This window comes from Pezoporus wallicus, unplaced genomic scaffold, assembly GCF_028554395.1.
Source record: "Pezoporus wallicus isolate ANWC-B61680 ecotype Strahan unplaced genomic scaffold, APGP_CSIRO_Pwel_v1 contig_13368, whole genome shotgun sequence".
NCBI lineage: Eukaryota > Metazoa > Chordata > Aves > Psittaciformes > Psittacidae > Pezoporus > Pezoporus wallicus.
The window spans coordinates 295,597-322,424 of NW_026641141.1; the positions used below are offsets into that span (position 1 = coordinate 295,597).

The window sequence follows — 26,828 nt, forward strand, 5'->3', positions numbered from 1 at the left end:
ATGTGTTTCTCACTCAGACTTAAAATACCTAACAGTGCATGCATATTTGTACCTCACATGCAGCACTGCTATTTGAAAAGGCATTTTATTTAGGGAACAAAATAAGTTCTGGAACATCTTGGTTAACTTGCTACTTTATCCGTCATGTGAGATTACGCCTAACCACTTCTCTAGTGTTTATGTTTATTTGCTTTGTAGCTGCCTGCTTTGCTTTTGTTATGTCAGCAAGTTTCTCCCTCCTACCTGTACAAGTCAGAGAGAGGAGAACAGAGCTGGACAGGGCAGAGCACTGTGCCTGTGAGCCACTGGTACCCAGCAGGACATCTGAGGGAGGAAGAGGACATCTTCAGGGGTACAAATGTCATTTGGGTACCTGAGCAGGTGTGGGCACACATGCAAATGCCTGCCTGCCAGCTGTGCTTTTGAATATCTCCCCTGTATAAAGTCTCAAATGACTTTGGACTTGTTCTTTCCAGTGTTTATTTTTAGACTGGCCAGACCCATTTGCAGTCATCTGTGTGGTAATGCCAGAGAGCTGTTTCTTTTCCTTGCTGTTGATTTTGCTTTCAAAGGCTCAGCCAAAGGTAAACCAGACTTAGCTTTTCTGAATGTCCTTTCCCAGCGTTTTGGAAGAAGCCTGGAGAGGTGCGAGACAAGACACAGTTTTAGGAAGACCTAGCTTGTGTGATTTGCTCTGACCCAAGGACAGGTCCCCAGTGCTTTTTAGTTTCTCTGCTTTCAGTAGAGGGAGGTTGAAATTCTGGAAGATATTCCTTACATTCCTTCCTTACATTAAATTTGCTGCATCTTTGTGTGCTTTCAAAGCAACTATGATGTGTCTTCCCCATTTAGATCACTAATGATATAAGAGCATATCTTTTTAAAGTGCAGACTGTCTTCAGCACTTCATTTTATCTGACATGGATTAATATTTGTTTTTCTACTCAGTGTGGGTTGTTTCATCTGTTCAATTGACTGAACCTTCTCCAAGTTTGACTTTTTTTGTTTCAGTGCTTTTGTATGTGAGGAAGGAGACAGATGAGGTGTTTGATGCTTTGATGCTGAAATCACCCACAGTAAAGGGGCTAATGGAAGCGGTAAGTATCTGATGTCCTCACATTGTTTCTTTCTTAGCAAGAAAATCTTGTGGCTTTCAATGTATTATTGAGATAAAACATAATCTAAAGATGAAATTATTCTCAAATACATTTAAAGCAAGAGGCTTTCTGAGGCATGCCTCTGAAATGCTGGCATGTTCTGAATTCAGTGCTGTCAGCAAGTTGCTGGGATTAAATAGTGTCATAGAGCTGATCTGTTGGAGACCTGTGCCTTGAGGAATGGAGGTAATTAACCAGTGTCAGGGATGTAGAGAGGTTCAGACTCCATTGTCTGAAGTGTTTCTTTCTGAACTGATAATTCTGTTCAGTTGCCTGTTGAATCTTCTGTAATGCCCATTGATTGTGTTCACAGCTGTCTTTTAAAGAAGAGGCGCAAGAATGCACTGTTTCTGTGTGAATCTATATGGCTTTTGTGCAATTGCTGTTCTTAGCATATCAGAAGCAGCTGCTGAGCCATTGCAGACTAGTCATTCATACCTTCAGTCTACTTCCTTCTCTAGCCCTCACTCACAGAGTGACCTACCTACCAGCCTGCCTCTTTGCTGCTTCTTTGACTTGAATTTTTTGCTTGCTATCTATGAATTGTGATAATTTCCACATTCAATCCTGTTCATAGGAGCTGAAGGCTAGTAGATACATGAAATTTGGGGAGGGAAGAGTTAAGAAGCAACCACATGTCTCAGTTCAGTGAGGGGACTAATGTGTGACTGATGTAGGAGCCGAGTTGATTTCCAGCCTTTCTTACATGTAGCAGAGAAGACAGGAATGGATGAAAGTGTCCCTAGAACTTTCCCTAGGACTATTCCTAGAAAGTTCAGCTGAGTGTTAGAAGTGTGTGTACTCGTACTCATAAACTGTCACAGTGTCTTGTTGCATGTGGGCACTTCAAATGCAGTAAAGACTGAGTTATTTGGTCAGTATTTGGCCAGTAGCAGAAGGCAAAAAAGATTTGTGGGTTAATGAAGTTGTTTAAAGCACCCATTCAGATCAGGGTATCTCTGGGGAGAGTCAGCTGCATTCTAAGGATGTCCTAACTGTGCTTTCGCCACCACTGTTAGCTGTGACTGCAGCTCAGTTGTTATGCAGAGCACACGTGTAATAACAGCCAGGATTCACTTGAAGAGGCTGCAGTCTGATTCATGATAAGCTGTAACATAGTTCCATCTTGTCTCTGTATGGAAGTTAAAAGCATACTATAATCCTTCTATAAGCTTTCAAGCTAACATGAATATTTTATCTCCATTAGTCTGTGCCTCTCCATGCCTATTCCCCAGCCACTGTGTAGCATAAAAACAAAGCTGGTGCAGAAGCAAGAGAGGTTTCTGCATACCTCTGTAAGCACAGCTACTGACTCAGTGGCATGTTTGCAGCACCAGAGAAATCTGATCTGTTGTAAAATGTCCCAGTTCACTGGAAGGCACACATTCAGAAAATTTGAATTCTCTTTAGTAGGATAATGTGGATAAATCGATGCCAAAAAGCTGTCAAACTGCATAATCTCAAAATTCTCTCTACAGTCATTTCAGCATGCATGTGATTTTGTAATTGTGCACATCCTAAATGCTTAACTCTAAATTCAGTATAAGAACTTAGAAACTGAGGCTCTGAATATTACAGAGCCCCAGCTAAGAGAGACAGCACCAAGGATCTGGAATCATACCCTCTTCCTTTGTTTATGGATTTTTGGTGTTTTGGCTTCGTTTTGGTTTGGGGGTGATTTTTGTTTTTTTTTTTTTTTTTGTTGATCGCTCTTCCTGGTCTGTGGCTTTCTTCTAATTTTCCATGATTAATGATACTGCTTTCTCAGATACGATGTTTATTTTATTCTCTCCTATACCACCATTCCAAATGAACAATTAGATTCCTTCTCAGATTTCTTTCTTCTGGCAGATATCTACAGGTCTCAGGTTTCAGAGATACAGTACATCTCAGAATGTGATACAACTGTTTGGCTTTTTAGATGTTTGCATCCTACTCTGGTCAGTCTTGATCAACAGAAAATAGTGAAACAATTGCCCATCACAAACCATTACACACATGTGATGACTGACCAGCTCTAAAGCCTGCTTTCAGCCTTATCCAAAATCAGGTTAACTTTGTGGATCTCACTAGGCCCCCAGTCTTACATTGTGCAGATTCATAGATTAATTCAAATTACAGAAGGCAATCTAAACTGGGAAATACAAGCATCTCCCAAAGTGTTGCTAAAATTACAACTGAACAGCTGAACTTAACAGAGCTGGCTTAGACCAAAGTTTCATAGATACCTGTCTATGTATGTATCTTTCCAACCAAAGGAGGGCAACAGACTGGACCATTCCATAGAAATAAGTTGGAAAAGATGTTTTCCTACATGCCTCAACTAGCCCCAGTGTTGCCCTGTCTTCCTGACTCCAGTAGAGAAAGCATTTCTGGTGCCTCCTGCAATCAGATATGTGCTGCAGACAAACTTGCCATGCCAGGGGACTGCACCCAAACGGATACCCTGACCGTTATTTCAGTGCCACTCTGAAGGCTGTCCCACTTTGTCAGGCATCCTAAGAGAAGGAAAGAATTCTTTGCTCAGATGATTGAAGAATGATAATGGAGATTATAAAGGAAAATATTCCTCCAAATAAAGATATATTTTTAAATGTTATTGTAGCCTGCTTGGGGCCAGGTGAGAAATCCTGTTGTTTTATATGGAAGTTGGCAGTAGTGGTGTTCCCCCTGAGTTGGCAACAAATGTGTTTCAGAAGAGGGTGTTAAGTGAGATGTCCTAGCAGATGCTAGCTCTCTGCTTTCTCAGATTCTGCAGCAGGACTTAGCACATTTGCACTGGAGACTCATTTTCTGAGCCTGTGAGGGGGAGGCCCTCCCATACCCCTACTTCCAGCCTTGCTTCCCCAGCTTGCCGTTTGGTATAATTGGTTGAATCCCTAGGGGTTGCTGAGAAATGTGCTTATTCAGTCAGCTGGAAGTCTTTCACAAAGCTCATTAATCCCTCCATGTTATATAAATCCTACACCTGTCATAGGCAGTGTGACAGGCAAGGCTTTCTCAGACCTACCACTCATAGCTTATGTAGGAAGTGGTGTCCCAGAGTCCCAGACCACTTTGAGCAACATTTGGAATGTGTGTTAGGTATCCTAAATATCCTAGGGAAGTTTTACGCTGGAATGTGCAGAATGTTGTATATTAGCTGCTATTAAACCTTCTTGGCGCAGGAATGTTTCTCCTTGCTTGTTTATTTGCATGGAGTCAGTTAGTAGTGTCTTCAAGTACCAATCTCTACAATACCACCACAATATCACTTCAGAGTTATTAACCCAGAGAGGAAGGTATATTGTTTCCTTTATGTTTGCACAGTTGTGACATTTTCTGCAGTTTCAGGTTGCAGTTTTTCTCTGATGCCTGTAATGAAGGATTTTTTCAACAATCTGGTGATTGCGGAAATTTTTATTATCACTTTACATGAAAGCTTTAATTTAGGGGTACAACAAAAATACAGACATTAAAGTCCAGCACCAGATTGCTGATCTGGCGTCATTCTGTTCTTGGTAAGCAAAGCTAGAGGTTGAGAAAGAAAAAGAGGAGAACATGAAAGTTTCTCTGAGAACTTTTCTAAGACAGTCAAGATTTACCCTCACAGTGTGGCACCTGGACACCCCAGAGGAGTCACCAGTCTTGGGTCAGGCAGCTGCAGCTGGACAACACAGGATGAGGCATTGAAGGAAGGGAGACTTGGAAATATAGTGGTAGACAGGGGTAGAGTGTGAGTGAAGGGCAAAGTGTGGTTACCTACACAAGTACTTCTGGTTAGAGATAGGTGATTCCTTCTACTAGGGATCATGCCTGTGGGCCCTCCCTTGGATTCATGTGTGTAGGCTGGGTCAGGAGTTCACAAAGACTAGGTGGGGCATGCTGTCCCATCTGTGATGGAGAGTAGCTGGAATAGGTTAGGGCATCCCACACAGGGTTATGACAAACCCTGGGTTCAAATCACTGTTATTCTGCCCTCTTTAGAGCAAAGACTTGAACTTGCTTTAGATGAGGTATGTAATGGAGCTTCTGTGTAGGATGCATTTCTGCCCTGTGCATGTGGTTACCTAGCTTTTCTGTAGGCTACATAGCCTTTTGCATAGGCTACAGGAAGCTCAGAGTGAAAAAGATTGTTTTGTAATCTGATAGGATGCTTGATATTGTGAGATAAGACAAGTGGCGTGAAGCCCCTCTTCTCCTAAGTGTACGAAGTGGACAACTCCCCACAGCAGGGAGAGTGTGACCATATAGCATGTGAGCTTGCGCAGCCTTGATGCTGAATTAGGCCTCTCTCAAGGCAAGGAAGAATATGGAACCAGGACTACCATCAGCATCTCTAGCACCATATCCAAAATGGCGGTGAAACAGCTGGTGCGAGTAAAACTGAAGTAGTTTACTATTGTATTTATACAATCCACAACTTATTTTGTATTTTATTCTCTGCTAGGTGCAAAACTTAAGGACTGGATGGGTAACCTTATCAGTTACTCTTTGTTTACATCCTCTCCTTTCTCTTAGCCACAGATGCACACTGCGGTCAGAGGAAGCTGCAGTGTAAGAGAAGTTTTATTGGTTGTTCAAAATCTTGGAGTTGTGCTATACTTTTTAAATAAAACATTGTATCTTAGGTGAGATGACAATTATACAAATATAGGTGAGGTAGGCAAGTACAGGCTAATTAATTCTCTCTCTTAGAGAATTCTGGCTCTCAGGATGGGAGCCGTGCTTGGGTTCAACCTGTGGCTGTTTGAATCTGTCCTTGGTGCTGAGTTGATCCATTGCTTTCTTTCCATTTTCTACTTCATGATTATTGATTTAATTTACTTCTCTAATTATCACTTTTTCTTAATGGAAGCCTGAACACAAACACAAAGGAAGGATTTCACAGTGGCTGGTGTTTGGCAGTCTTTAAATGGGTTTTTAATTGTGTATTTTGGTTCTCTAATGCGGAAGATAAGTCGTGTGCTATTTGGCTGTAACTTCATTTCACCTGGGAAGAGTAGGAAGCATAGTTCAGTTGGCAGTGGAGTAACACAGAACATTTATCACTGACAAAAAGTCATTTTTCTGTAATTATTTTCCATTATGGGACAATCCTTTTCTAAAGTATGAGCTGTGAGACCTGTTTCCTCAAAGAAGAGTTATGATTTGGGGTGGAAACATGGATCAGATGGAGAGTCTCGGGACATATCTCCACCACTGGCTCAGAATAGACATCCAAAAAAGTTACTAACGCACTGCTGCAAAGCAATGCCAAAGAACCCCAGTGAAGTGCTTGTTGGTGTTGGTAATTTGTCAGCTGAGTAGTTCTTCCTTTTGGTGGAAGAAGCCTTTGCTTCCATGAGCTCAGAAAATCAGAGTAAGAAACAGCAGAAAGGCAGCTGATCAGATTGAAATTCCCTGGTAAGAGTGTTGACTCCTTGAGCAGAGCAGTAGGAGATGCTGAAGCAGTTCTGATGACTCACACCATATGAAAACTATAATCCTCAAGTTTCTGGATGGAAATGATTGTTTTTTTTCTGATCAAGATGTTTAGGATTATTCTCCCTGAATCATCCTTAAATGAAGCTATGGTATGGTTGCATGTGACTTTTCTGTATAGCTATCCTATCAAAATCTGCAGAGATACTGTTTTAATGCATTATGTGAAGCAAGAGGTAATAATTTCATATTTGTTATTAGTCTTTAATGATAGTTTTGTGTATTTTTATGATTTCAGATCTCTGAGAAATATGGGCTGCCAGTTGAAAAGATTGCAAAACTTTATAAGAAGAGCAAAAAGGGGTAAGTGAACTAACTAGGGGCTATTGCAAGGTCCTTTAGAAGTACATGGAGATCCCAACTATGCCTGGGCCTCATGATGCTGGGTAGCATAAACTCTTCTAGGAGACTTGCCCATATGCTTGAAATCTTAATGTCTATGGAGGCAGAAAGGGATGGTAGAGGAGGAAATATGGATCTCCCGTCTGTGTCTGACCAGTGTTCACAGACTTACTGTGAAGAAACAGAGTTTATGTTTGGAAAACATATTCGGATAAAGTCTGTTTTGTAGACCATATGCTTAATAACGGTGAAGCAGTAGCATGGGAGAGGTGCTAGTGTGGAGTTTCTCTGCAGTATTAGGAAGAAGTAGGCTACTGTCTGAGTCTGAAAGGCAGGCAGGCAATGTTTGCTGCAGGGGTTTCTGCTGGGTAAATTTAGACATGGGCATCACAGCTGTGATTTCAGAATAGCTAGGCTACTACTCCTCATCATAAATCTGAATCTCTTCACTTTAACTTTTTTCACTTCTAAATAACTGCAGTACTGTAGTGATATAATTTTAAATCTATCACTTATTTTCAGCTGTAACTCTAGCTTAGGGAATTGTGTCTGGGGATTTCTTTAGCTTTTGAGAAGACAGGTGAAACTTCTCATGTTTTGCTTCTTTCTAACACTGTTTCCAAGTGATATTTTCTTGGAAGAAACACTTTACAGTAAAAAGTGAGGAAAACACTCATATACACTTCTAATAGTTGTTGATATTCTCACATCCAAGCTGAGCCTAGGCCTGTGAGCTGTGTGCCAAGCACAAATTACACTGCTTCCTCATGTTAGCAACGCACACCATGGAGGTGCAGCACCTCACGCAGCGTGGCTGAGTAGCAGCACGGAGGTGTAGCTGGGGGAGATACACCAGGCATGGGCAGCACCAGCTACTGTGTCTGCCAGGGATCTGGAGTGCAGTTCACCTTGTAGGCAGCTTAAGTGTGTTAACATCCCAGCACTGGCACGTCTCTTACCTTAACTACTTTGGGAAGAAGCAGCTTCTAATCCAAAGACTATGGGGCAGATCTTGATGCTGATTCCCGTTGTTGTCCCTGTGCTGGAGTCTGGTTTTGCATTGTAGTGAAGCGAGCACGTGCAGTGGAGTGCATGGCTTTCCCTTTCAGAGTCCTGGTATGTAAAAGTGGTTTTTGCCTTTGTCACCAGTATCTTGGTAAACATGGACGACAACATTATTGAGCACTACTCCAACGAAGACACGTTCATCCTGCACATGGAGAGCATGGTTGAAGGCTTCAAGATCACACTGACAGAAATATAGCCTCAGGCAGAACCTTTTTGTAAGGAACCACAGCATTTCATCCTTCTTGGAAAGCAGAAGATTCCCCAGGAGCTTGACACATATTGATCAGAGAAACTGTTACAAGACTGCTTTGAAAATACTGTCCGTTCTGCACATGTGCACTCACTGCATATAGGCTTGGGTTTGTCAGGCACAAGGCCACTCATGTTAACCTGGTCCCTTATTTATTGTTCCCCATTCTCTAATGTATGAGCAGTTACCAGCCCCCAGATTTGTAACCAGATGACCCACTGCAAGTGTGAAGTGCAGCATTTTAATCCATACTTTAGTGTGGACAAGCTCATTCTAAAACATGTTAAGGAACCATACTGGTCTAGTTTCAGAAATCTGGTGTAAATCACTTTACCAGTAGTTCTCTCCATTGTTGCTAAAACCTGGTGCAGTGCTAAACATGGGGAAAGTGGCTGACAGAGTTCACTCACTCATACTGGTCCGTATCTCTCTCTAGTGTATAGTCTTGCCAAATACCTCTGGTAGTTCTCAGCACGTAGCAATGAGGACTTGTAAGTAAGGCATTCAGCTACAAATGTCACTTGTAAGTAAATGGTAAAGAAACCATTTTAACCTTGTATATAATGTTTATAATATGCAATAATATATTTTAACTACTGTATGCAGGCATGTTTACTGCCACTATGGTTTTTTATGTATTGGGTTTAGGGTTTAACAGGATCTTTCCTAGAGGATTAGATTGCTGAAATCTGTTGAGGAGTGTGTACTGAGAAGCTGATAACTGCATCTGCACCCATATGCTCCACCTTTGGCCAGCTAGTCTTACAGTGCTACAGGGTCTGGAGTGCTCTGGCACAATGGTACCCACCTTAGGTGCCCAAGTCCCAGCTGTGGATCCCTGAGTGTCCCATCCAGCTGTCACCAAATCCAAGAGGTACCACGTGTCTGCTGCCTGGTGTGCCTAGAGGTACAGAAGGGATTTCTCCTGTTCTGTTGATGAAATGGAGACTCTCAAAGTGGGCTTTTCTCAAGCCTGTGGAGGAAAAGGTGCTTTCTGCAGCAGCCTGCTCATTAAAGCATTCCTTTAGACTGTAAGAAACAGGACTTAAAACTCTCCTTAAGGGTACTTGCTCTTGTATCTCCATTGAATGTTTCTGTTTTGACTTTTAGGACAGTTGGGTGAGGTATAAACCTGGGCATGATGTAAATATTTTATCAAAACTGGAACAATTTTACCAGTGGAGACTGAATATCCCACAACTGAGGTGTGGAGATTGGTCTCTCTCACAAGGGCTGAATCTGAACCCAAGTCGAACTACAGGGTTATCCTGTCAAATTTCACCACTGTCTCATGAATTCTGTGAAGAGAGAAAATAGTGCATGCTAAAATCGTAATAGGAAAAGGGTTCAAGGCCTGAATTTGTCTGTTCTCCCTCCCTCCCTCTTCCTTTGTCGTGTGCTCTTTCTCCTTTTGATGAAGAGTTTTGTAGTAATTCCTGTATCTTTTTATAATTATGTACTCCAGCAAAGATGCTCTTGCTACCTTGCTTAAGAGCAGACATCCTGGGAATGAATACAGGGGATTTATGGTGGTTCAGCTTGTTTCTGCTTGGCTCAGGCTGAGATAAAATGTCTATGCTGACTTAGCCCAGATGCTTTTTTCCTAAAGAAAAACAGAGGACAGTTTTGGCAGGTGGCATTAGGAACTGGGACCAGCACATAGGACTGGTGAGCACTGGTGTTAGTTCATGTATTTCTCTGTTTTTTTAATGGTGTTTGGGATCCTAAGGATAGCAGCTGGGCTCTCTCAGTTGGTCATCATGTCTGGGCAGAAGCTGCAGGTGAAGCATAGAAGTAAATGTATGCAGGAGTTGAGCCCTGGTTCAGCACTCAACCCTGCCATCTAAGCTTTCTTGCTTATAGGGAATGCCTGTGGCATCTGGGGCTGGCCTGGGCTGGGATGTGCTGCCTTAAGAGAGAACAGTGAGAATTTGGGTTTCACAGAGAAAGACGGGGATGTCCTGGCAGCACCAGCGCTCAGGTAAATGGGACGTTCTTGTCTTACACATGGGTGGAGATGTGCTGGGATCTGTTGGATGCTTCAGCATCTTGTACCGAGGAGCAGTGTAGGATCAGTAAGAAATGCTGAGGCTGAAGGAGCTCTTTTCATTGCCTTTTCAGGAGGTTTTGATCAGGGGCTGTCCATGGAAGGAAGGTTGCTTTCAAGATTAATTGGAAGCTTTTCTAAATACATCTTAAAGTGTGTGAATTCCTGGTACAAAAGAACTTGCACTTCTGCCTTTAGTTCCTTATACAGTCTCAGTGAAGGTAGCAGGGTTGAGGAAGATGAGTAGGATTTACCCTGATAGTAAGTTTATTTTTAAAGTAACAGCTAGAGCTAGTTAAAGATGGTCTCCCTTAGCTTTATCTGCTGGGGTCTGAGAGCTTCATTTCTCTGCTCCAGATGCAGATGCATTGTGAGCACCCAAGACGTTACAAACAGCACATCCCCTTTCACGCCTTCAGTTGTAGTTGCAGCATCAGCTGCTGCAGGAGCACTTGAACCCTGGATGCCGGTCCTGGCCAGCTACAAGCTCTGAGGGTTCACCTTGTTGGTCAAAACCAGGCTATCAGAGTGATAGGGAAGGGCTAGGAAGAGTAATGCAAACTTCTGAAGCAGTGGCCTGCCTCATGCCCTGCTTGATTCAAAGGTCTTGAGGAGTACGAAGTGCTGGCATGCATATTGTTTAAAATATACATGTTGCTTTTGTTTAATGAAAAATATTGATTACTGCTGGATCTTCCAAATATTATGAGTTAAATGGAAGTAGGATTTGGCTGCTGTTCAGCAGGGGACAGGAATATCTGCCTTGCTTCCTTTATCTCTTCGTGGCACTACTGTGGTTATTTATTTAAAGGAACAAAACTCCCATTTCCTCTCCTTCTTCAAGACAGTAGTCTTGAATCTGAACCAGTGCAGCCTGAAGGGTGGCTTTCTCCTCAGCTTGTTTTCCCTATGAAGAATTAGAGCTGTGCAGTGTCTGTAGATGTGTATCGAGAGACTGATAGAGATGTGCAAAAGGAAAATAGCCTTCGAAGCCCTAATTTTCATCCCTGCTACAGATTTGGCACCATGTCTGTCCATTCGATGTTTTATTATGAAACCCCAAACCTCAAATTTTAGTTTCTTTCTACATAGTCGGTTGCTGATATCCCCATAATCAAGTACATCCTTTCAGTGAAGCTTTGTTGATGTACAGTGGTGTCTCCATCAAGACATTTTGGAGGATTTTTACCACCGAATGTAAACCACCAAGAAGAGCTCTTTTTTTCTTTCCTGTGTGTCCTCTCATGAAGTTTTCAGTCAATGGAATTCAGAGCTCGAGTGTCTTTCTTGTATGTTTTCCTCTTTCAGTCTATGAATTGTTTAAATGTTGTAATTTAATTCAGTTATCAAAAACTAAACTCTCCAGCTGTTAGAGATGCTGTATATTGATTCATATGAACAGGACAGGAGTACCTTAGGACTTTTAAAATGTAAAGCTTATGAAATGTTTATATGCTCTTCCATTTCCTATGAATTGAGACAAGATACAAACAAGAATGTTTGTGCCAAAGTTTGTGACAAGCCTTCTTTCTGGCAAGCAAGGAAACTATGTATAAATAGTGTGCTTTTATATTAAGAAAATAGCTCATGTAACTTAATAGTGTTGCAAGTGGGAGAGGGGTTTGATAAACTGTAAATACAGTTATTTTATTTTTTTGTACATTTTTAAGAAGGAAAAAAATAAATATTCCTATGTATGAGAAAACAGTTGCGTGCTGAGGTGTGTATTGCTCCGTGCTGGGATTGAGTTCCCATTTCTGAGCCCAGAAAACTTCAAAAAGAAGAAAATATAAATTCATTCTACTGAGGGAACAAGAACAGAGACTGAAAAAAATAATCACCAAAAATGGCTTCAATGACTGGCCTGGTGGATGGGGGAGAGCAGTGCATATTGCTACCTGGAGATCAGTAAGGCCTTCAATGCTGTCTCCTGTAAGATCCTCACAGAGAAGCTGTTGGTGTGTGGGCTGGATGAGCAGACAGTGAGGTGGATTGAAGGCTGAACTCCTGGGCCCAGAGGGTGGCGATCAGCAGCACGAAATCTAGCTGGACGCCAGTGACTAGAAGTGTACCCCAGGGGTCAGTCCCAGCCTGCTGGGGTGCGACATGTGCTCCATTGCCTGAGGATGGGCATCCCCTGAAGCCAGGCTCTGCTGGGAGCCTGTCCACTTCCCTGCCATGAGACAGAAGCCTTTGGCTTTGCACAGTGGGATGCACAGGCCAGCAAAGGTGGTATATGGAGGATTTTAGAATCCCCATGCAACTAAACACCTCCTTATACTTTGCCTTTTTTTACTGTAATTATGCCATAATACAAGTTGGGTTTAATGCTAAATTGTATTATGGCCTTAATGGGAGAGTGAGGAGAATGTGTATCTGGGGAAATTTGTCACACTGGAAGCTCGTACAATAAAGCTGGTCTGAAGGTGCACTGAGCACACAGGGTACCTGGACAATGTGACTGATGCTCCTCCAGCCTGCTTCAAGCCTGGATTAATGTGCAGTTCCACAAATAGTCTGGGTGGGGGTTTAATCTCAAGAGGAAATAGCACTGGTTTCAGTTACCGTCCAGCAGGATATCAACTCCTTTTAGCACCCTGGTGCTAATCCCAGCTCCACGTTTAACCTAGGTAAAAGTAGGTAAAAGTTTGAGGAGCTTAGGGAGCGCACACAGGAGCATGAGCCAGCCCTCTTGAGAGCCCGGCTGAGGCTGGCAGGAGCCCCTGCTGTGACAGGCTCTGCTGCCACCCCATGAGCCATGTTTCAGAGTGACCAACCACAGCTACCACCCCCCCAGCGCATGATCCCATCCCACATCCTGTTCCCTGACAGCAGCAGAGGCTTCCCTGAGGTTTGCTCACCAGTCCATGGAGCTCCATGAGCCTTTAAGGCTCTGGTGTGAGGGGAGTAACAAGGCATGGCACATCACAGCTAGCTGCAGCAGAATGTTTATTAGTAGGAAAGGACATTTAGGGGGTTTCAGTTGGAGAATTGGTTTGAACCATTGGTATCCACCATACACTGGTTTTCATCAAGATTGTTCAAGGTTACATATTTATATAAGAAAACAATAATTCATATTTAGGTGCAATCAGTAATTCCAGTATGAAAAAGCACCATGTCACAAAACAGTTTACAATACAAAAGTCTTCAAAATCTAACATTTAAAACGATTTGTTCAACAGTAATAACAATACAGTAAAAAAATTCTTACTTCCCTTCAAACGATACTGCTTATATATTTGGCACTGAAAAAGAAACTACCACCAACTCACCTTTTTAACCACACAATGCTGTTTTGTGAGTGTCTATATACAAGGAAAAACATGCTTTTGAAGTCAGTCGTTTTGCCAGGAGCAGTTTGAACTGCTTTCTCCATTAAAAATGAAACAGCTATAAGAAGTAAACCTCCTAAGCTGCAGCTTGTCTTGTCTTTTGGCCCAGGACATGGTCTGGAGAAGCATCTCCCTGTGACTTGATTCATTGAGTAAGTCAGTCCTGCCTGGAAGGCTGGATCTGAGCCCCTCTTCCTTCTCCAAATCAGACAAGAAGCGTAGACCTGAGCCCCCTGAATGGTCCTGTCTTTTAGAGACTTGACCCCGAGCTCTCACTGTATATTAAGCACCCCAATAAGATTCTGACCCCAACCCAAACGTGCCAATCAGGTTCTTTAATTGCTTAATTCCTCAAGATTTTAGTTAATTAATTTTAGTCACCTGTACAAATAATCTTAAAATGTGAATCCATTGGCTTTGTCCTGGTATAGCCAGCACTGCCAAGGAAATCTGAGCATACACACGGGTGAGCTGAGGGAGAAGGAAGCCTGATACTTGGGCCCACAGGGTGCTCCGAGTTAGGGGACCCTTCTCTCAGGTCTCCTTGGGGGCCAGGACTTGCACATAGCAAGGAGGAGAGAGGACGGAGCTTGAGTGTGAGAGAGGGAAGGACGGAAAACAAGACTTTTCAGGAAGAATTAGTTTCTGCTGAAAACTGACCCCTGTTAAACTGAGAACACAGGTGCTATGCTCCGGGTGCAACACCCGTGCCTGTGTGCAGCTATGACGGTCCTTGAAAAGGCCGATAGATTCTAGTGAACATGCAGTCCTTGGTGCTGCCACTAAAAGCTGAACAATAAAAAGAAGAATCATTTAAAATAGTTTTTACATCTTACACCAAAGATGCCACTACGAGAACACAACAGTGTCACACATTAAGTAGTACAGTCTTAAAAATGCAAACCAACGCTGGTAAGACTTCTATACATTCTGCATATTGTATGCACAGAGAGAACAGTTTCTCAAGAGGATGGGCATAGAGAGATAATCTGTTTTGTTCTGAGTACGTTGCATAATACAAATACATTATCAGCATAAGAAAATTTTACTCAGACACTAAGAGTTCAAGAAAGGTCCTAACTGGAAGTTAATAACAGGGGAACTGGTGCACATGCTGGGGGGCACAAAACACATACTTTGCCCTTCGCCAAGTTCTCCACCTCCTCTGATGGCCTAATCCTCTACTCCCATTTTACCAGGTAGGTTTAACATGTCGCTCTGCAGTTACCTGCTTCCAAAGGATGCAGCAAGAGCTGTCCTCAGTCTCCCTGACAAGAGTCCTTTCCATGGGCTTTGCCTGGCTGACAGCTGGCTGGAGACTTGGAGTATCACCAAATTTGCTCACAGCAGAACCTGGGGGGGCAGGGATTAACACATCACAATAGCTATAGGCAGCTGCACGCAGGACACTAGCAATTCTAGACAGCCATAAGAAAAATATGAGGACCAAATTAATTTAATTCATAGTCATCCCTCTTCTTTCTGAGTCATAAAAGTCTTCCTTAGAATATGTAGGTTTGCTTACAAAGCGTTCACCTAGAGAGGTATCTGGTTTTTGCCAAGACACAGGATATGCTGAACTCCATGCTGCTGCAGTTAGTTTGCCCATGGTAGCTTATTGAAAGTTAGATCTGGTATCTCTACTGTACACTGCAATGCAGAAACAGCCTGAGGGAACAGAAATAAAGCTCTCCTTGTGGAATGGTCATGGAACAGGAACACGACAGTTGGATCTATTCAGATTTTGGTCATGGCTTATCTCAATTTATTAGTCTCTACAGCATCAAAACATCTGCCCCAGTTTACGCAAACAAATTGTTGTGGTTTAACCCCAGCTGTCGCTAAGCCCCACACAGCTGCTTACTCATCCCCATGGTGGGATGGGGGTGAGGACTGGAAAGGTAAAAGTGAGAAAACCTGTGTGTTGAGATATAGACAGATCAACAGGTAAAGCAAAAGCTGCGCACAGAAGCAAAGCAAAACAAGGAATTCATTCTCCACTTCCCATGGGCAGGCAGGTGCTCAACCATTCCCAGGAAAGCAGGGCTCCATCATGCGTAACAGTTACTTGGGAAGACAAACACCATCACTCCAAACATCCCCCTTCCTTCTTATCCCCCCCCCCCTTTTTATGGTAAGCATGACATCACTCAGTATGGAACATCCCTTTTGGTCAGTTGGGGTCAGCTCTTCTGAATGTGTCCCCTTCCAGCTTCCTGTGCACCCCCAGCATAGTCACTGGTGGGGTGGGGTGAGGAGCAGAAATGGCCTTGACTCTGTGTGAGCACTGCTCAGCAGTAAGGAAAACATCTCTGTGTTATCAACTCTGTTTCCAACACAAATCCAAAACATAGCCCCTACCAGCTACTATGAAGTAAATTAACTCTACCCCAGCCAAAACCAGCACACAAATGTACAACTATTTACTGTTGCATCCATCACGTCATTCACTCAGCACTATTTAAAACTCAAAAGGGATCAAGTACTTCCATCAGAAGAGGCCAATATTGGTCTCCTCTGGTTCAAGAGCAGAACAGAACTGAATATACAAATATTAACTACAAGGCTGTTCAGACAGAATTGAAGTGAGCAAGTGGAAGAGATAAGCATATTGAAATGTGGCTCAATCTGTCCCCTTGCAACATATGTGCAGACAAAAATAATCCCTAACATAACTAAGCACTTAGTTTTTACTAGGCACAGTAAGCCCACCTTGCTAGTGGCTGCTCAGGCAGCTCTGCTTTTGGGATCGTTGGGACTTTTGCTAGCACAGGAGCTAAACAACCGTCAGGGCTGAATGTGAGATAGTCCAAAATTAATAAATAAACGAACCATGAATACAACTAAAACACAAATGAGGAAATTAAACAAAAAATACCGAAGCAACATGATCTTGCAGCGCTTTTGCACGGCTAACATGGAGCATGATGTCTTTAGACAGTTTCCTTAGATCCTTATCTGATTGGAACTCAGTTTTTCCTGGAACTCTGTTTTTCCTTTTCTCCCAGATACTCATAAAACTATTTGGTTGCCCTGGAAATGGGAATAAGCTCCTGACAGGAAATAAAAAGCTGGTGCTGTCAGGGAACTGTGACTTCTCCCGAACCAACCACACAGGACCTGTTAATCTTCCCTCGGAGAGCAGCCAATTAACAGCACAAATGAAGTTTAGAATCTAAGAGGATTGTCTCAGGTGGGTTTGCTAATCACCACCATCCCGCTCCGTGCGGGAGCCTGAGGCCAACCCCGAGTACAGCTGAAGCCCCTGTCCCCAGGGAGGAGAAACCCAGAGGTCACACTCTCGACACGTGTTTTTGACAGTTTCCACCTGACATTGCCGCAACAAAATAATCTCTTGGTGCACAGCCCGTGGGTGCTCCAGGCAGCACTGGGGCACTGCACGCTGAATGGTGATGCATTGGAAGATACTGCTCCTGCCTGGAAGAAATCAGCACCCTGTGGAATGAACCATGGGAGCGGAGAGCGAGCACCGGTCAGGTTCAGCCTGCAGTGCATCAACAAACACATACACGGTCATGAAAACCGCATTGTTCCAGAGGTTCAGTGTGTTCTTGAAATGCTTCGTACTGCCATTACTTAACAGTGGGAAATAAATAGTGTGGTTGGCAAGGTACACACAGGAGGACCAAAGCCTGGAAACCAAATCAGAACCTGTTCAATCCAAGCACATCAAGGTTGGCTCCTCCAGATATCAAGGGCTGATGTTTGTTACCCATTCACATGAGGGTGGGCATGCCAACCAGGAGATGGGAGCAAAGCCTCGGAGAGCCAGACACGCTGAGCGCCTGCCCTGGAAGGTGAGAACATCTTTGGTGTAAGGTCAGGGCAAGAGGGGAAGATCTAAGATGTGTCTCAGCTGCACAGTAAGAGAATGCTACGGAGACGGTGACCATTGTGTGCCTTGAGATCTCAGAAGCACTCATCAGGCTGAATAAGCTCAGATGACCTCAGATATGATCTGAGCCAGAGTTCCCATCCTCATCACATGGTGACGTGGGGATGGAGCAGCCCAGGAGGTCCCACAGACTGGGCTGGTGCAGAGGAGCTATTCTGTGCTGACTTGCTTAAGGGGGCTTCACCTTCAAATTCAGCCCCTGATCTGAAGGCAGTGATGTCTCTTAGAGTGTTTAATTTCTCTAGCCTTTTCACATTGTTCACTACAACCCAAGCTTGTTTTTGTCTTATTTCTTGTGCATTAGTCAGCATTTTACATGTGATAGCTTAATCCCAAGTAAACACATTAAAATAACTTTTGACCTGTGAGAGTAATGAGGAAATCAACTCCGTACATTGTGAGAAGCCCCTCACATCTGGCCCTTTCAGCTGTTACTTCTTAAGATAAGGAGAGTATATCTGAAAGGCTTCGTATTTTATCCTGTGAAAATCTCCACTCCTGAAACAACTTCTCAATATGGATGATTTGGAAGCAACAGCAGCAAATGCCAGGCTGGAGTAAGGGGTGCTGCTAACTGAGACACCCATGGTAGCCAGGGTGGGTTTCTGCAAGGAACAAGGAGATTGACTTTGCATCCAACAGATCATTCTACTGCTCTGAATGCCAGAGGCACCTGATGGCTTCTGCAGCCCCTCAGTGATGGCTGTGATTTCTAGTGTCACTGCTTTCCATGTCAATTCACAAACCCTGCTGCTTTTTCCCTCCCTTTGCTTAAAACACAGCTGTTCTTCTCACCTTCCCCAGCCTGCAAAATATTACCTGGGATTTGAGAACCAAACAGAGCTTTTCCTTGTTGCTTACCAAACCAGGAAGAAAGCTCCTGTAGGCAATGTTTTGCCCTCAAATACACTTAGGAAATGCCTTATGCTCTTCCTGGAAGCTGTTTGTTCAGCTCCTAACCTGGGCCTGGAGAACAGCACTGTTGCTTATATGTAAGAAAGAGCTTCTCCTGCAGCTGCATGCTCATGATGAAGATATTCAAATGCATATTTTGTCAGTGCCTCTGCCTGAATACACAGCAGACAGAGCTGCTCAGCTAGACGGTGCCATTTCTGGTCTAGCCATATCTCAGAGCACATCACACCATGAGACTGACATATCACTGCTTTGTATCTTATCTGCTCACTGCACAGTCAATGGAAAACTCCGCATGCAGCTCTGAGCACTGCTGTCTGTGCTTGCCAAGTGTCTCTGCATTTCTAAGCACAAGTTCTACCCATGATACCAAGGAAACTGACTTCCCCCACTGTAAGACTCCTACATGAGATCCCACCCAGTAAGACACAGAGCAAAGAACACATCCAAATGGTTGCGCAAAGGGCAGGTGAACTAGTCTTCTAGGTGAACTAGACACCAGTTACCTGATGCCCAACTCCAAGCCCAAAGACCCTGCCAGGAAACCGAGGGCACACCATGAGAAAGACAAAGAGAGGTGCGGGTTGTCCAGCCCTCCCCTACACGTGTTTCACTTGGCACTTGTACACTAGGCTTCAAAAGGAAGACCTTTTGAAGGCTGCCTCCTGTATCCTGACCATGCTACACTGCTGTCATATTGCATCTGCACCAGTGTGGCTAAAAAATTGTAGAGAGTTTTAAAAGGCGGACAGCTGAGCTCAAACCATTTGTTCCGAGGCAGGAGCTCCATCCCCACCGCCACGTGTCCCCAGGAACCTGCCAGTTGTCACCGTGTTCCCTGGTTCACATGGACTGAGAGACGTTCAGCCACGGCCACGTTCTCAGATTAGTCTGTGGATTAGGGCTCAACATCAGTTACCAGAGCTCACCAAGTTTCCATGAGTCAGCTGAGCCGAGGTTTCTGCCCATGTGTGCACTCTAGCCCACAGCAAATGCAAAGTAATGCGACTTAGCCTGGTCTGCAGTGAAAGAAAATTAAGGTAAGCTGCACTATTGCACGTTTGCCATCACTGAACAGAGCACATGCTGAGAAGTGCAGGGGTTCAGCCTGCAGGGGCAGTTATTAAACCATGGGGACCTGGTCATGTGTGACCATTTCTGGTGCCGATGTCCAATACTTCCGCACATAGAGCTCAGCTACAGAAGTTAACACACTTCCGGCTGACTGTTTTAATCAGCAGTGTCTAGAAAATGTGTAGGTCACGCTTTGTAACAGAGCAACAAGAGACAAAATGCACTAACAGTAAGACAAAAATCCTACAAGCTCCTAAGAACAGCAAGAGGAACAGCACAGCCCTGTGTACCTCAGGAACATCCACTGCTGTGAACTCGCACGGCTTCAAACAATCTTGAAACACAGACCTTTCTTCAGTGTCTCTCAAACTTTAAGTGCTCACAAAAACATGGATGCCAGTTTTGCAAGCGTAGTGTTCCCTTTTCCCTTCCCAAAACACCCTAAACCAAATCAGGCTCCTGCAGATCACACAAGCCACAGTCATCACTTCACATCTTCTGGCCCAGAGCATGGCAAGCTGATTGGGAATGCTGAATAAATGGGACTGGCATTTTCCATGGATTCAGTCAACATGCAGGATGTACTCAGTAATTCCTTTGGACAACACATAGAATCATAGAACAGTTAGGGTTGGAACATGAGTGAAGGCTACCTCTTTCACATGCACTACTACTGGAGAATGCATCTACAAAACTGAGAGGTGATGTGAAGCAATAGCTGCTGCCTGCCGTCCTTCCTGTATGGAATACTGCTAACTGATTGCCTGAAGTGCCTGACTTGCTGTGCTGTTTCCTACAGGATAGCTAATTTTGTCTCTATGTTTATGAAGGCAGTTATGATCGCAAATGGGAATAGCAGCAAAGCATAAAATTCCAGTCAAGGTGGATCTCAGTACTTCTGTCCTGCTGACAGAGGTCTGCAGATGCTCCTATCACAACTCCAGCTATCAATCACTTTTAAAGTACATGCAGAGGCAGACAAATAAAAGAATAGCTAATAATATAAACCAATACCAATCATCAGTGGTAGCTAGGTAAAAGAATAACCTTATTTCACTCTGTAAATGTTTACACAATAGTCTTATCTCCAGCTATATCCTCTGCAGCTGTAGGCTAATTCTTATTCTTCCAGATTTTGTGAACTGTGGGAAGAATTACACCTCCACTGGCCTGGGGTTATATCACAGGGTTTTTTTTCAAACACGTGCTGTACGGTTCTAACACGTGAAGCAAACCTGGCCTTAAAGCCCCAAAACTACCGAGCATAAACAAATGGAGAGATGAGGTTCTGGGCTAGAAATATCTTATAAGAAGAGCTGGAATGCAGTTGCTTCAATAAAAAGCAAGGATTTAAAAGTTTCAGTCACATGCATCTGCTCTCACAACATTAAGAAGAAGATGGAACTGTGGAAGGTGTCCCAGTTCACCTTCAGTAAATGCTGTAGGTCTGGGCTGCTTTGGATGTGGGTGTCTGCACTGAGCCAGTACCTTAGAAGTTCAGGAGGGTTCCACTAGTGCCACCTAGTCCTGCCTGTGCAGCAGTGGCAATGGAGTGCCTGGGAGTGGTGGGGACAGCGGGACTGGTTGTTGCTGTCTGGTAGAGTGGGTGCTGATCAGTGCATGCCCACTGACCTTCCTGCAGCAATCCCAGCAGGCTGGCCAGGCTCGTCCTGCTGGAAAACTGCCCTCAAAGCACTAAGAGAGAACACGGCTTTCAATAACCATGAGGCGATGGATATGGGAGATGGATACAGGCCAGAACCTCTCCAGATAAACCTGAAAATTACCTTGGAGGAGGCAGGCACAGGCTGTCCTTTGAAGGGTTAGATTTGTGCACAGGATGTCTAATGAATATTAGGGAGAAAGATATAGGGAAGATTTCTCTATCAGCTGGAAGAACCGGTGCAAAATTTGTCAGGGATGCTCGTAACAGCTAAAAATCCAACGTATTGAAACCTGTTTGTGTCTGTGGTTGGGCCTCTGATGCTTTCTCATTTTCCCACACACATCATTTGAGACAAAGGTGTGTGCCGGATGAGTGTAATTAGCCACTCCTAATAATTTTATTACAACTGATTAGCAATGTTATTTTCGATTTATGTTTTATTTTAATATACTCTGCACTTCACACCTGGCAAAGCAGACGGTAGGGAAAAGGGAAGTCTAGGATTCTTTTCTCTCAGTTATCGTACATGCTAGCTAGTGTTCAACAAAAAATTCTTCATACTCAGCTACTTCTTCATGACTTCTAATTAGTACTTAGCTAACCAACATCTGCAAAGCAGACTTATTTTACTTAGTTTATTTTAAATTAAGGCTACTGGGGATTAGCATCTACAAGGTCACTTGACACAACGCCAACCTTGCCGATCAGACAAAGGGTTACTCTAACGAGCTCATGAATTCCCAGCGCTGTGCACTGCCAACACGGGTACCTCTCCAACAGGATCACAGAGCAGGCTTCAGCTAATGACAGATTAATGCCAATTTAGTCAGCATAATGCCTCCTGTCGCTAAAGCTTTTCTGTTGCAGCAGTGCTGATAAGGTCCCTAAGAAATCCCATGTATGTGAACTAGCTTTGCTTACAGCAACTTTGACCAAAGGTTGAAGTTTTGCAGCAGCAGATTTCAGAACTCCTGCATCTAGGCGAAAAGATAAACATTCAACATTTCTCTCAAGAGCTGATCTTTTTTTTTGTTTTAATTTTATATATATAAATATACCATAAAGCGTACCATTTCCTCTTTTCAGTACAGAGTTTTTGAACTTTACTAAATAAATGAAATGTAAATGCTACAATTTTATGTTTAAAACAAGTTTTGATGACAGCCTTTCCCTAAGAGCAGGCCTAGAAACTCTGTTAGCTATGTGGAGAGAGACAAAACAACCCTCAAAACTTTCTTCTATGCAAGAGCATTCAGGGCAGCAGATGTGCCTCAGCTGGAGCTGCTTGCAGGTGTCTGTGAGTTCCTCACATGAATGCCCACTCTCCTTAGTAGAAACTGCTTTATTACTAACCTGAAAGTTTCACATTCAACATGTATCTCCCTTAAATTCATTGTCAAGACCCAGTTTTCCATATTCTGTGTCTGCCTTTGCTGATCCCAAATGGCAAGAGGTATCGTCAGTTGTGGATTTGGGGATCAGGATTGCAGATTGCTGAATTTTCAGACAAAGCCATGTGAAATCAACCACTGTAAACCTAGTAAAAAAGTCAACCTTTGTTTTTGCCCCTTCTCCTTCACAACCTGGAAAATGTTCACAGCATTGAAACAATGAGGCATTGGAGCAGGGGTGCAGGCAATACACCCCACACATGATTTGCACTTTCATACTTCCTCCCTATCCTGTCTTTGACGTCAACTGGTGCCTCCTGGACAGGAGAGGAAGAGCTCCAGGTGAATCCTACCCAACCCATCACAACCACTTTAGTTCATTCTTTACTACGCTTTTGGGTCCTGCGGGTGAATACTCAGTGACTAAAGCAGCAATCTAAAATCTGTCAGTGTGTCTTGCTGCCAAGGGCTTTGTTGTTGGTTCACTCCTTCTCAACGTGTACTTTCCAAAACAGACACGTTAAAACAGAAAAGTCCAAAAGGAAATCTTTAAAACGATTATAACACCACAATATCTGTTTAAAACAGTACTGCCTGTGCTCTGGACAACTTGTTAAGAGCAATTCAGCATTCTTATAATTAATCCACAACAAAAGAAGCTATAAGATGCCACAAATGAAGGCATAATTGGCCGTACAGAGGCAACACTACCATGAATGTTGTTTGGCAAGGAAAAAAAAAAGCAGATACAGTATTCATCCAAAAATGGGTTCAGAACTGCCCGGCGCTGCTGGGATCACACTGCAGGAGACGGACTATGGATGGATCGCTCTTGGCGCCTCGGATGAACTCCTCCAGAGAGAGCTTTCCTAGAAGAGAAACACGTTTGCTTAGCACATGCGGTTGGTTGCAGCACACGTGCCAAGCCTTTGAACAAGCATGGTGGAAGGAAATGGGGAGAACTCCAGGAAAATCCCTGGGAAAGCAGCCCCATGAGGCAAAGCCCTGCCTGCCTGCACCCCACTGGCTGTGTGTGGTGTGGCTTTGCCTGGGGAGCCGAGGGAGGAGTGGTGGGTTTGAGGGGTCACCCCGTGTAGGCAGGACACCCCAGCCACCCAGCACGGGGGCAGAGGCATCTGGAGGGTGCCTACCATCACGGTTGGTGTCCATCTGGCGGAAGATCTTCTCTGTCCTCTTCTCTGGTGTCGACTCATCTTCCGGCATCTTCATTACAGATGAAACCATCTTATAGATTGCCTGTGTGATATGACAGGAGCAAAGAGCTGGTAAGAAACACATTATCTTAATGCAGATTTTCTCCCGGTGACAGAAACAGGCAGAAAATATCCCAGGAACATTGGCTTAGACCTCCTCTCTGGATGCTGAAGGGAGTCGCGTGGCACCAGTGCATGCAGCTGCCCTCCTCAGTGGGACGCTCATTTATGGAATACTGTGTTTCCTTATTTAGTCATGGTCTAACACGATCTGGGTTTGGACCGAGGTTACATTTTTCTGTATTAAACCAGACTTCAGATGAATTTATCACTTTCACAGCACATTAGGCCCTGGCAGATCCCAGAGCCCGGGGGGAATGGTGAGACCGCTGAGGTTTTGTCCCATTCTGTGATGTGTCTCCATGCTTCAACTACTCAGGCTCCACCCTCACCACCCTATCCCCCTCATTCTGTCTTTGCTTCCCTTATCTCCTGTCTCTCCCCTCTTGGTCAGCACCCTGCCCACAGGGAGGCAGTGACTCGCTCCTGCATTTGCCATGTCTCACAGCTAATGAAGACTTGACCAGCAAGGAGGTGGCCTTTTCCTCCTTGTCAGGGATTGGCATGCATGCACAGCCCAAAACCCCATTCACAATTCATTCCACAGAGAGCAGGTGTCTAATCCCACATGGCACTGGTGCTACCCATAGCTATTCTCTGCACAGACAAATCCATTAGTCACGGATGGTACTAGCTGCCCCTAAATGAGAGGTACTGTTAATTTTAAACCAAGGATGAGTAGTTGTCTCTGAACTGGTCATCCAAATGTTGCCTGCACATGTGAGCATGCAGTACCAGTACTCAAGTGTTTTTTTCCTCAGATACCTTTGTGGTGCCACACAGCTGTGAGAACAGAAGCAGTCAGATGACTGCAGGGTGGTGGCCTCGGGGGAGCCTTCTGGCCCCTTCTGGCCCCTTGGCACATCCCAGCCAAGGCAGCCTTGCCCTGGGCTGACCAGGTCCTTCTGCTTCCAATCACAGCTCTGGTTGACAGGCACTGCACTGAGCAGTCACTTTGCCCTCCAACCCTGCTCTATAGATGTGGGTAGCTTGCTTTCAAAGATTCAAATTCTTGTTCCGCCCTCAAAACACGGTGCCTGCAGCCATCAGTTGATAACTTAGGGCAGATGTGGTTGCTGTAGGGTATGATTTCTTTAGCTGTTTGTTCTCCACTTCCTCCTGATCTGGAAAGGGGGGTCCTTGGTTCAAGTCCAAGATTGCTCACTGGATCTCCCCTATCCCCATTCTTCCTAGCACACTCCCATCGTCTGGCCCACAGCCCACAAGGGCTGACTTCAGGAACGTAACAGCACAAATTCGCCAGCTGGAGGTTGCTGCTAAGCAGCACAGATATTTACATCCCGACTAGGGAGCATCCGCTTCCTTGGCCATCTTGCTGGCTTCTCCTCTGCCAGCAGCTCACCTTTCAGGCTCCTGGCCTTTAAATAACTTGAAGAGTTACACAGTGAGAAAGGCATTTTTCTGTTTAATTAATTATTTCTGGTTTATGCTCAGCGCAATCAAACATCTGCTCCTCAGTTACGTCACCAACACTGGAACTGGATTTCCTGGTCTGCCCTCTGGTAAGTCTGCAATGCTGGCTATGGGTGCAACCAGGGGAATGTAGCAGAACATTTCAGCAAGAACAGCTGCTGGCTGAACGGAAAAGTGGTGGGCACCCTTTTAATCATCACCATCATCATCACCACCAGCATCATCACTATCACTGTTATCGTAATGTTTTGCGCTGCAGAAGTGCCCAAAGACTCTCAAGAGAATTAAGGTGCTGCAATATTGGGCAGAGTCTCAGTAGAGGCAGGGATGCTGTCCACACAACCCTGATTATCTCATAACCAGGGAATCAGAAGGATGAACATGCAAGCACACGAACATGGGGATGAGGGAGCTGGGGGAGGGAGGCAATTAGGGAAGAAAAAGGGGGTGGACAGTAAGAGTTTACTACCTTCCTCATCCTCATCAGAATGCAAGGCTTGCAGGGATGAGGCTTGTAAATCTGCCAAAGTTTAGCATCTTAAGCTTTCTGGCTTTTGTCTGGGGTAGGAAGAGAGTTGGAGGGGTCATTCCCTCACTCTGGGTGAGAGCATGGCAAAGCAGAGAATCTGCATAGAAAGTGTGGGAGGAATGCCCGAACCGGGAGCACAGGCGTGTTTACCCTGATCAAAGTAACCATAGTAAGAATATGCAGATTTTTAGGACAAAAAAAAAAGCACTTCAGGATGACTTCATCCTACAGAGTCCTTTTCACAGAGGCGTGTGAAGGGAATAACAGATGAGATATTCTAGGAAAGCCAGATGGGAATAACATAGTAAGCGTTCCTTTCATGCTGAAAATGGTTACTCTGGACAAATTCTTGTGTCCTTACTCAGAAGTTCAGTGGGAAGTTTTCCCAAAGTAAAAGCCAGCTAAAGCCAGCTTAAGAATTTTGAGCCTTGCCCCATATTAATTCAGAGAAGCTACACAGAGCTCTTTATTGCATGTCTGAAAGAGCAAGCTTTGAAAGGAAGCTGGTTTCATGTGGTAATTACGTGGAGCTGGGCTGTACTAACCCTGGGCTGTAACCTGGTACTGAAAGGCTGCAGGGCCTCCACTTCATGTGGAGTATGACTCCTCAGCCTTGCAGCACTTGGGCTGAATGAAAGCCATTGGTGGTATTCAGCAGCAGGAGGTTTGGAGGTTGTTATCTATCAGCCATCCGAGTCAGGGTGACCTTCTGTTAGTAGGGCTCCTCAATGCCACCAAGACAGACACTGTGCCTCTAGAGCCCTGTGTGCATTGATGGAGTGAGCACAGCCTCCAGCTTCATCTGGACTGGCTGGTTCTCTGCTGGGCTCTCCCCTTGGATTTCCCACCTGCATGTGGATGAGCAGTGAGGGGTGATTTAGGGAAAATTTCACCCCTTTGCCCATGC

At 44.3% G+C, this 26,828-nt stretch overlaps 2 protein-coding genes across 7 annotated transcripts in view; one reads left to right on the plus strand and one right to left on the minus strand.

The window, feature by feature from the left end:
• The window catches only part of GRHL2 (grainyhead like transcription factor 2), a 69,775-nt gene extending 58,485 nt beyond the window's left edge, over positions 1-11,290 (plus strand). For all 6 annotated transcript variants that reach the window (XM_057422147.1, XM_057422145.1, XM_057422146.1 and 3 more), the window contains 3 exons: positions 1,012-1,097; positions 6,859-6,923; positions 8,112-11,290. In XM_057422147.1, coding sequence (XP_057278130.1) covers positions 1,012-1,097; positions 6,859-6,923; positions 8,112-8,226 — 266 coding nt within the window. In that variant the 3' untranslated portion in view covers positions 8,227-11,290. The remainder of the gene's footprint in view (positions 1-1,011; positions 1,098-6,858; positions 6,924-8,111) is intronic.
• Positions 11,291-21,655: 10,365 nt separating this feature from the next.
• Positions 21,656-26,828, minus strand: part of NCALD (neurocalcin delta) — a 51,772-nt gene continuing 46,599 nt past the window's right edge. Inside the window, exons 3-4 of the mRNA XM_057422153.1 lie at positions 23,776-23,881; positions 21,656-23,493 (exon numbers count right to left, since the gene is read on the minus strand). Coding sequence (XP_057278136.1) covers positions 23,396-23,493; positions 23,776-23,881 — 204 coding nt within the window. The 3' untranslated portion in view covers positions 21,656-23,395. The remainder of the gene's footprint in view (positions 23,494-23,775; positions 23,882-26,828) is intronic.